Source organism: Dama dama, chromosome 12, assembly GCF_033118175.1.
Source record: "Dama dama isolate Ldn47 chromosome 12, ASM3311817v1, whole genome shotgun sequence".
Lineage (NCBI taxonomy): Eukaryota > Metazoa > Chordata > Mammalia > Artiodactyla > Cervidae > Dama > Dama dama.
The window spans coordinates 76,228,464-76,239,314 of NC_083692.1; the positions used below are offsets into that span (position 1 = coordinate 76,228,464).

Here is a 10,851-nt window from a genome sequence, read left to right on the forward strand (position 1 = left end):
GACATGACTGAAGCGACTTATCATGCAGGCGTGCAAGCAGCACATGGGGCTTACCCTGATGGCTCAGTGGTAAAGAATCTACCTGCCAATGCAGGGGTCACAGATTCAGTCCCTGACTGGAGAACTGAGATTCCACATGCCTTGGAGCAACCAGGCCTACGTGCTGCTACTACTGAACCATCCTTGAACTGTCCATCTGAATGTTAGTGCCTGCAGATCACTTCACTTTCACTGCAGTGAAAATATACAGGTCCTCATCTTCCATCCCTTTTACCCCCAAATCCACTGACAGAGAATCGATATTATTTACAAAGTCTGAGATAAGAGCACAAACTAAAATTATCTTCATATGGTTTCAAAAACATTTATTTTTCTCTAAAACAGCTTACTAAAATTAGCAAGCAGAATACAAAACTAGTAATCAACAGTTTTAAAAATGTATTTATGATAGAAATTTTCTTTAAAATAATTTATTTTAAAATTATAGATGTTTTAATAAAAATAAAACTTACAATTCAGTTTTCAATGTCCAGCTAGTGGTTAAGATAACTAAAATTGCTCTTTATGCAGCCCTAGTCTAAAATAAATATATATAACTTTTCAAGTAATCAGCACCATTTTTACAGAATCTATATATATGCATTAATATGCAATATTTGTTTTTCTCCTTCTGACTTACTTCACTTTGGTTAACAGGCTCTAGTTTCATCCACCTCACTAGAAGTGTCTCAAATGTGTTTTTTTATGGCTGAGTAATATTCCATTGTATATAGGTACCACAACTTTATCCGTTCATCTGTTGATGGACCCTATTTGCAGGACAAAAATGGAAATGCAGACATAGAGACCAGACTTTGGACACACTAGGGGAAGGAGAGGGTGGGATGAATTGAGAATAGCATTGAAACGTATGCATTACCATATGCAAAAGAGATACCTACTGGGAAGTTGCTGTATGATGCAGGGAGCTCAACACGGTGCTCTGTGACAACCTAGAGGGGTGGGGAGGAGGTTCAAGAGGGAGGGGACGTGTGTATACTTCTGGCTGATTCACATCATTGTATGGCAGAAGCCAACACAACATTGTAAAGCAATTATCCTCCAATTAAAAATAAATAAATTTAAAAAATAAATTAAAAAAATACTGTTTAATACAGCAAAGTGTTCCAGCCAATAGGAGCAACTTCCAATACTGTGCTGATTCAAGAGGACCCTTTAAAAGAACCACAAGTGAGAACATAAGAGAAACAAAAGCTGCATCCTCAGCACTTCTGGGAAAAAGCATTTCATTATGGAAGAATCTACTGTATCCATGCCATGCGAGAGGAAGATGGGGCTATACAGTTAATTTTTGCTCTCTTTTCCCTAAAATTCTCCCAAATTCCAAATCAGAGTCTGCCTTCTCTGAAATGTTCTCAGAAAGTATCCCTTAAGTCATAAAATAACGACTTCTCTATTTCCCACTCTCACCCGCCCCTGGCCAGCACATCCTGAGTTGGTTGCGGTGGGGGGTGGGGTGTCCTGTCCTCCTCACCTGAGCAGGATTTGTTGGGTGAGCTGATTGGCTGCAGGAGCAGGAACGACTTATGACACTCACTCCCTCAGGGTTTAGTTAGGTGTCTTGCAGTGAAAATGTCCCAACAAGAAGAGGAAGCATCATGGAGAGGCTAGCAGGCGCTGTGCTGGGGCTTCTGTTTGCCCAGGTTTGCTGTGAGTTGGGGCCGCCCCACAGGGAACCTGGAGGAGTGAGGCGCTGCTCTATTGTCGAGGGAGGGAGAGGAGCTGACAAGTCCTGCAGACTGTCTATCCTTCTCATCATCTGTGGGGATGGGGGAGCACTTTCAGGGTTTAGTAGGAGTTACAGTGACCCTCACAGTGACTGTTTCTCTTTCCTCATCAGGTGTGCGAGGGGTGGATGTGGAGCAGAGTCCCCCAGCCCTGAGTCTCCAGGAGGGAGCCAGCTACACGCTTCGGTGTAATTTTTCCACTTCCTCACAGAGTGTGAACTGGTATCTTCAGAACCCTGGGGGCCGCCTCATCCACCTGTTTTACATTCCTTCAGGGACAAAGCAGGATGGAAGATTAAAGGCCACCACAGTCCCTGCAGAACGCCGCAGCTCACTGCGCATTTCCTCTCCGCGGACCACAGACGCGGGCACTTACTTCTGTGCTGCGCAGCGCGGTGCTCCCCAGGCACCTGCGGCCTCTACACGAACCTGCAGCCGAGGCTCCAGACACGCCCTGCTGTGTAGATGAAACACATACATACAAACACACATCAGTGTGTGCATAACGAGTCAATATATTTAATAAAACTGGAATTATACAGAATTTATTCTTTGACCAAGATGGAAATGATTAGAAAATCAAGTGCAAAGAAATGTTTCTAGAAACTCCAAAATATTTCGATTATATGCACTAACTTTAAAATAACTCTAGGTTAAAGAAGCAATTACAATTGCTGTTAGAAAATATTTTGAAAGTAAATATTGTGAGAGCATATTATATAAATATGTCTGAAATGCAGCTAAAATAATACATAGAAGAAAATTTATCTTTTTAAGTACTTATATTACTAAAGAAAGATGTTGAAAAACTGTTATGAAGACTCAGCAAAAGGTGATAGAAAAGCAAATTAAACCCAACATAAAATGAAAGATGTAATAATAAAATAATATGTAATAATAAAATAATATGTAAAAAGATGTAATAATAAAATAATACTAAAGAATGATGTTACAATAAAGATATTACAATAAAATGTAATAATAAAATAATATGTAAAAAGATGTAATAATAAAATAATACTAAAGAAAGATGTTGAAAAACTGTTATGACTCAGCAAAAGGGGATAGAAAAGCAAATTAAACCCGACATAAAATGAAAAATGTATTTCAATTGGTGAAATACAAACAAAACTATAGTGATAACCATGAAACAGAAATTTAATTTTGTTAAAATGATTAATAAAATCAATATATTCCTAGGTATAATTATCAAGGGAAAAAAGAAAAAAAGATGAATTATTCATATAGATATAAGTAATAAAAAAGAGAACTATTCTACAGGCTCTATAATGTTATAAATGTAATGAAAGAATATCATTAACAAGTTTATGTCACTGAGTAAATGTGTAGAAGTAGATCCACACAGGTCAGGATTATTTTTTGACAAATGCAAAGATAGTTCAATAGAAGTAACAACATAGTCTTATAAGCAAATGAGGTTGGGATGATTGTATATTCTTAGGAAAGAATTGAAAATTGACATAAATATCATATCTTGTACAAAAAATTGTGTATAGTCTCAAAATGAACCATATATCCAACTATAAAATGTAACATTCAATCTTTTAGGAAAAACATAAGAGAATATCTTCATGACCTAGGGTTAGACAAAAAGATTTTTGACGTGACACCAAAAACACAATCCATACAACATAAATAACTTAGATTTCATCAAAATAAAAATGTTTGTTCTGTGAAAGACACCATTAAGAGAAGGAAAAAGGTAAACCACAGACTGGCAGGAAATGTTTGCAAAATACACTTTCATCAAAAAACTGTATTTAGAATACAATGAACTGTTCTAAACTCAGCAGCAAGAAACAAACAATCCAGTTGAAACCTGGACAAAAGATTCAGACATTTTACCAAAAAGCTATGTGGTAAGGAAATAAGCATATAGAGAGATGGTCAGTGTTATTAGTAGTTAGGGAAGTGCAAATTAAGCCACAAAGAAATACCACTTCACATATATCATAAAGGCTAAAATTAAAAATGCTGACAATATCAAATTCTGGCAAAGATGCAGAGAAATTGGATCACTCATACATTGCTGGTGGGTGAATGGTCCAGTCATTCTGGAAAACAGTCCAAGAGTTTTGCGTAAGCTTAAATACTCACTTACCTTACAACTCAGCAAAGCACACTTCTGGGTATTTATGCTTGAAAAATGAAAAACTTACATTCACACAAAAATCTGTACCTGAATATTCATGGCAGCTATATTTGTGGTCACCAAAAACTGGAAATCAGCCAAGTATCTTTCACTGGGTAAATGCAACTGTAATACATTTGTACAATGAGATCTTATTTACAGATTTTTCTCAACTTTCAATAGAGTTGTGTCTCAATAAACCATTTTTAGTTGAGAATATCATAGGAGGAAAATGCATTTAATATACCTAACCCAGCTTCCCTTAAATGTGCTCAACATTTACATTAGCCTACAGGTGGGAGAAAAGTCTATTTTATACAAAAGTGTTGAAAATCTCATGTAATTTATTGAGTACTGTACTGAAGGTGGGGCTTCCCAGGTGATGCTAGTGGTAAAGAACCTGCCCGCCAATGAAGGAGACATAAAAGATGCAGGTTCAATCCCTGGATGGGGAAGATTCCCTGGAAGAGGACATGGCAGCCCACTGCAGTATTCTTGCCTAGAGAATTCCATGGACAGAGGAGCCCGGTGGGCTACAGTCCATAGTGTCACAAAGAGTCGGACACGACAGCAGCGACTTAGCACACACACACTGAAAGTGAAAACCAGAATGGTTGTAGGAGTACAGAATGAGTGTAAGTATGTCGGTTGTTTACCCTCATGATTTCAGGGCTGGCCAGGAGCTCAGCTCACTGCTGCTGCCCAGAATCACCAGGGAATATTATGCCACATGTTGCTAGGATGGGAAAAGACTAAATTTTAAAATTCCAAGTATGGTTTCTACTGAATGTGTATTGCTTTCTTACCACTGGAAAGTCAAAAAACCGAAATCAATACCATAAGTTGGTGACAGTTTGTAGCGATTAAAAGAAACAGACTACTGATACATTTAGTAGCCTAGATAGGCCTTCCTAGGTGGATCAGTGGTAAAGAATCTGCCTGTAATGCAGAAGACCTGGGTTTTATCCCTGAGTTGGGAAGATTCCCTGGAGAAGGAAATGCAACTCAGTCCAGTATTTTTGCCTGGGAAATTCCATAGACAAAGGAGCCTGGTGGGCTACAGTATATGGGGTCATAAAAGAGTCAGACAGGACTTAGCGACTAAACAAATATAGCCTAGATGGATCTCAGGATGCTATGCTGAATGAAAAAAAGTCAATCTCAGAGGCAACATAATGTATGATTACACTTACTGGATTATTACTGTCACGCGAGTGTATGTTCTTCGGTTCTTTGTCTCGTCACAACAAAAATTTGGAGTGACGGACATTAAAGCCCCTTGGCGGGTCACAGCTCTCGGAGGACAGACCGTGTTATAGCTCTCAGGTCTCGAACGGGCCGTGTTATAGCTCTTAAATAAATCAGTGTTACAGCTCAGTGTTACAGCTCTATTTATTTAGATAATAGCAGGAAAATCCATCTTTGAGGCGTGAGGGCACGTCGATCCAGAGACGCGAAGAGAAGATCGCCCCATCGCGCGGGGGAGAGAGAGGGAGCGAAAAGGGGAGAAGAGGGCTTTGGCTCCTCTCTTTATATGTTTCTCTGTCCCTGGGCCTGTCTTATGTAAATTGGGCCAGCCAGGAGTGTTGTTGGTTTTACCTGAGGTTCTCACTCCAGTCCTCGGACCTTCCTTTGTTCTATTTTCACGGGCTTTCCCTTCCAGGTCTTTTAGCCACCGCCATTTTGGACTCTTTTTCCCTATTCTAACTACCTAACATTATGATTATATACCTAGTATGATTCTACTTATATAACATTCTCAAAAGGACAAAATACAGAGATGAAAAGGATATCAGTAGTTACTGGGGTTATAAAGAATTGCAGGCATGGGGAGGGTATGCAAAGAGGGTTTCTTTAGAGAAATGGAACAATTCTGTGGCATGATTTTAGTGGTGGTACAAGAACCTATAAATGTGATAAAACTTCACAGAGCTTCATATCAAAACCAAACAGCACATATAAAAACCGATGTGTAATATTACGGTCTATATTGTAATAAAAAATTTTTATCAGTATCAGTTTCTACTGGGAGCCAGCACAGGAGATCCCACCCATGACAAGGTCATGAGGAGAAGACCTGAAAGCAAGGCAGATCAGGACTTCAGGGATTTTGAAAAGCTGTCCCAGCGATCACCTTAAAGATGATCTCTGTCTTTCTGATGCTTGCTATATCAGACTACTCCCTAATTTCTGTGCCACAGGTAGAAGGCCTTCCCCGATCTCTTTACAAACAGAATCAACTTAGAACTTTAATCAATATGTCCCCCGGACGGTGGTATCCTATAAGATTACCCAGGATGAAAGGAGTGTTTCAATTTAAACTCCTTTGCTGGCATTTTAGTTTGTTTGGCAAATGCGTTTATGCCCTCAGTACTAATATGCATGACTGCTCATAATACCTTAATCATAAAACAGCATAAAGAACCTGATCACATAAAGGTGCTAATAGGCACAGAGCCCTTCGGAGGGTGAGGAAGCTCTATTAGAGAACACAAAAATATTATTCTATAAGTGGTTATAGTTTAAGATTTAGAAAAATAAGAGTTTAGAATTGTTAATTTTAACCAGGAATGCTAAACAGGGGCTGCCTCACCAGAGCTGCAGAGTCTTTGTGTGGTAAATCTTTTAGATAAATTTAACTGACAACTTCTGCAAAAGGACTGACCTTTGTGTTCAACAAAGAATAGATTACGGAAAACAGCTTTGCATTCACCTAGGTCGCAAAATGTCAATAGGCCCCAAGGCCAGAAGATAATGTACAAGACTCTCAGAAAAAAATATGCAGAAAACACCCTGGTTTTGTGAAAGATAAGCTGATGTAATATTAAAGTATCTTCCCCTTAAAAATGTACTAAGTTAGAATATAAAAGCTATGGTAAAAAATAAAGATTTGCCAGACTCTGCTGCACACCCCCAGTCTGGTCTCTCTCTCTCTCTCTCTCTTGCTGATGCCATTCATCCTGAGGGTACCCCTGGATCCTGCTGAGGCTGGACCCTGGCAAGTTTCCTAATATATATGTAATTACTATATTAATATATATCTACATTTTATAACATCATGCTGCTGCACAGGCTGCTGTGGTCATTCATGATCTCCTCTGCTTAGTTACAAATAATTTCAAGCCAAGGCATTCATTGCCTGTCAACACTCAGAAGTGAAATGAGACAGAAGAGTAGATGTCTCAGATAAATTCAAACTTTCCTTTCTGCTGCACTCATTCATGGCTTATTTTGATTTTAAATCACATGAACTGGCACTGTTTTAGAACTTGTCTGTATTTTCTTTCCTACTTGTCTATTTGCCTTTGGTTCTTTTATATTAACTCATCTATCACAGCAGTGAAACCAAATGGAAGATTGACAGCTACATTCCACATGAACATGAAACAGTGCAGAGAACTTCAGTCACCAACTTCTGTGGGGTTGACATGTACTAAGTGTTTGCAGTCTGTAGATATTAAGTTTTGTAGGAGTGCATTATAGCATTACATTAGAGAAAATTCCAGCATGTCTATCCTAACTTATTTTACAAAGAGAAATAATAATGAGTGACTGACAAGTGAGACTGAATACTCTGGACCGATGACACAGAAAATGTGACCTGATAATTCTAGGACACATGATCTAGTAAGTACAATTCTACATTTACAGGTAATAGGATTGAATACCATGATCCCCCTCAAAGTCTAATACATAAGAATCAATATCAGATTTCAAAAGAATATTTTATTCCTGTTATAATTTCATTTAAATACAAACCACTGAATAGACTCTGAAGTTCAGATGGACTGATTTTTAAAAAATAATTTCATGTTGAAGTGGTTTTATTTATTGAAAAATCTAAGTAGAGCCCTGGAACTCAGTAAAAAAAAAAAAAAAATAGAGAGAGAGATACATTAATTATTTTGGATAATATTGCTTTTCACCCAGAAGGCCTAAGATCTGTGAATGTTTTAAACAGTCACTAGATTCTGGGTGGAGAAAAGTAAGTAAAGGCTAATGAATGACAAATCAGTAGATTACAAGAATGTTTCATAGGCTATGCAAAATTATATCTTAAACAGGATGGAAAAATTATTTTACAGAATAATTACTGATGTATGTCAACTTGTTTAATCTTCAGTTTCCCTCAGTTCAAACCTTTAATATTAATTGCTTTCTTCATGTCCCTTTTCAGGATCTGCCAAATGTAATGGCCAGGGAAAAATAGGTAGACAAAGTAAAGACTTGTGGTGAGCCAGATAGTAGTCATATACTTAAAGCTATGGTTTTTCCGGTAGTCATGTATGGATATGAGAGTTGGACCATAAAGAAAGCTGAGTGCCAAAGAATTGATGCTTTTGAACTGTAGGATTGGAGAAAACTCTTGGGGGCCCCTTGGGCTGCAAGGAGATCAAACCAGTCCCTCCTAAAGGAAATCAGTCTTGAATATTCATTGAAAAGACTGATACTGAAGCTGAAACTCCAATACTTTGATCACCTGATGTGAATAACTAACTCATTTGAAAAGACCCTGATGCTGGGAAAGATTGAAGGCATTAGGAGAACAGGATGACAAAGAATGAGATGGTTGGATGGCATCACCAACTTGATGGACATGGGTTTGAGTAAACTCTGGGAGTTGGTGATGGACAGGGAGGCCTGGCATGCTGCGATTCATGGGGTCACAAAGAGTCAGACACGACTGAGCAACTGAACTGAACTGAACTGAATTGCTAGATATGGTGGAAGAGTGTATACAAAACTGTTATCTTTGTATCTGATGTTGAGACTGAACTCATTGTTTGTCAGCTAGAGTAATATTTGTAGAAGAAAGTTGGATATAGGCCAAAGCATGGACAAACTATGACTCATAAGGACAAACTAGAACCATGAGGTGAATGGAAACCACAAAGACACACTAAAATTTGTCTGTGTCTCACCTCCTTCAGTCTCACAGTAGTGGGTGACCTTAGGAGAAGTGGGTGTCATTTGGCCTCATGCTACATGCATACTTGGCCCAAAACAGAGAAGATGAGGAGGAGGTTTGGTGGGAAGTGAAGGAGTTGTGAATCAACAATAAGTTGAGCTATCAGATCAGCAGCAACACGAGTGAGCAACCATAGTCCCTGGAGCCCTGTACCAACCCCCCAAACATAAAAACTGTGGCTGCTTCATCACAACCACCTTGCAAATGTTACACAAATTTCTTTTGTGGCCAACCCTAACCAAGAACAATACAGGAAGCACTGTCTGGAAAAGATTTCCAGTTAGTTTAGATAGTACAAAGCTGCTACAGCACCCTCTTTGTTAACCTGGCATCCATCTGTACTCTCTTAACAACTTTTGAATAAAGAAAGCAAAACTATTCTTCTTGTTAATGTTGTTGTTGCTATTCAGTCACTAAGTCGTGTCTGACTCTTTGTGACCCCATGGACTGCAGCTTGCCAGGCTCCTCTATCCTTCACCATCTCTCAGAGTTTGCTCAAATTCGTGTCCCCTGATTTGCTAATGCTATCTAACCATCTCATCCTCTGCCGCCCCCTTCTCCTTTTGTGTTCAATCTTTGCCAGCATCAGGATCTTTCCCAATGAGTGGCTCTTCTCATCGAGTAGCCAAATTACTGGATTTTCAGCTTCAGCATCAGTCCTTCCAATGAATATTCAGGGTTGATTTCCTTTAGGATTGACTGGCTTGATCTCCTTTCAGTCCACGGGGCTCTCAAGAGTCTTTTCCAACACCATGGTTCTTGCTAATATAATGCAGTAATTCCTCATTCATCCCAAAAGATTCTAACCTCATCCTGCAAAGATTATAGCAAGTTCATTTATCCCTTTGGGGTGAAGTTATTTTCTTCTCTAGCTAAGCCACATTCTCCCATTGAATCCTTTATCTTCACTACTGAGCTATAATAAGATAAAAGATTGACTTATATTAGCATATCTTATGTTACTACTACAGGCAGGCAAATGGGAGAGGGGAGTTAAAGTTGGTTAATGTAATACATAAATATATTCATATCGAAATGAAAAACAAATTCACATAAGTATTATTGTTCTCATTCCTGCAAATGACCACATGATTATAGCTGGTATTTATAACTACCTCTTCTATTATCCATCCCATAACCTCTTTGCTTATAACAAGCATTTCCACTCACTGCTATACTTGACTTCCTATAAAACAATCTCTTTATTCAGAAGCAATGCTATGAGGAAAACCATAAATTTGAATAAGGAATTCTGCACGTCCACCACTCTGGTTTTGGCGGAAAATTGCAACTTTCACTGCAGCGCATTGAAGGTAAATTCAAAAGTCTATTTTAGTGGAAACAAAATCTTGCCAAAACCCATGGAAATTTTCCATATTATATTCTAGGAAACATCATTAAGAATGATATCTAACTTCAGATCAGAAGCAACAGAAGCCACCAAGGTAAAATATTTTTAAAGTGCTTAAAGAGAAAAAACAAACAAAACTTTCAAGGTAGTATCTTATGAACATGAAAATGTATTTTTAAATTGTGTTTGTTATAAGTCACTGCTAAGAGTTTTGAAAGTCAGTGCACAGACTAATAAACTATATTTGCAATATGGATTTCTGAAAAAGGACTCAGATGAAGATTGTGTTAAACAGAATATATTAAAAGTTCCTCAAATCAATAAGAAACCAGATAACGAGAATGACAAAATCTTGGAGAGCCAACTGAGAAATGTGATATCCAATAGCAAATAAATATATAAAAACTTTAGTGAAAATAAAGCCTTATCTGAGGGTTCCATCAGGGTCCTTTCAGTATTCTGAGTGTGTCAATGTGGCTAGGAGAATATGACCCCAGGGAATAGGGAAAATAATGACTGTCTCCAGGAAAATAAGTGATTAAGTGAATTTCCTAGAAGCTTCCATCTTTGAACTGATATGGAGTAAAGAACA

General features: G+C 38.2%; 1 gene segment (V, D, J or C); it reads left to right on the top strand.

The window, feature by feature from the left end:
* The first annotated feature begins 1,639 nt into the window (after window positions 1-1,639).
* Window positions 1,640-2,256, top strand: LOC133066923 (T cell receptor alpha variable 22-like). The segment is given in 2 exon segments: window positions 1,640-1,710; window positions 1,901-2,256. Coding segments are annotated over 2 exon segments (408 nt in total).
* Window positions 2,257-10,851: the final 8,595 nt, after the last annotated feature.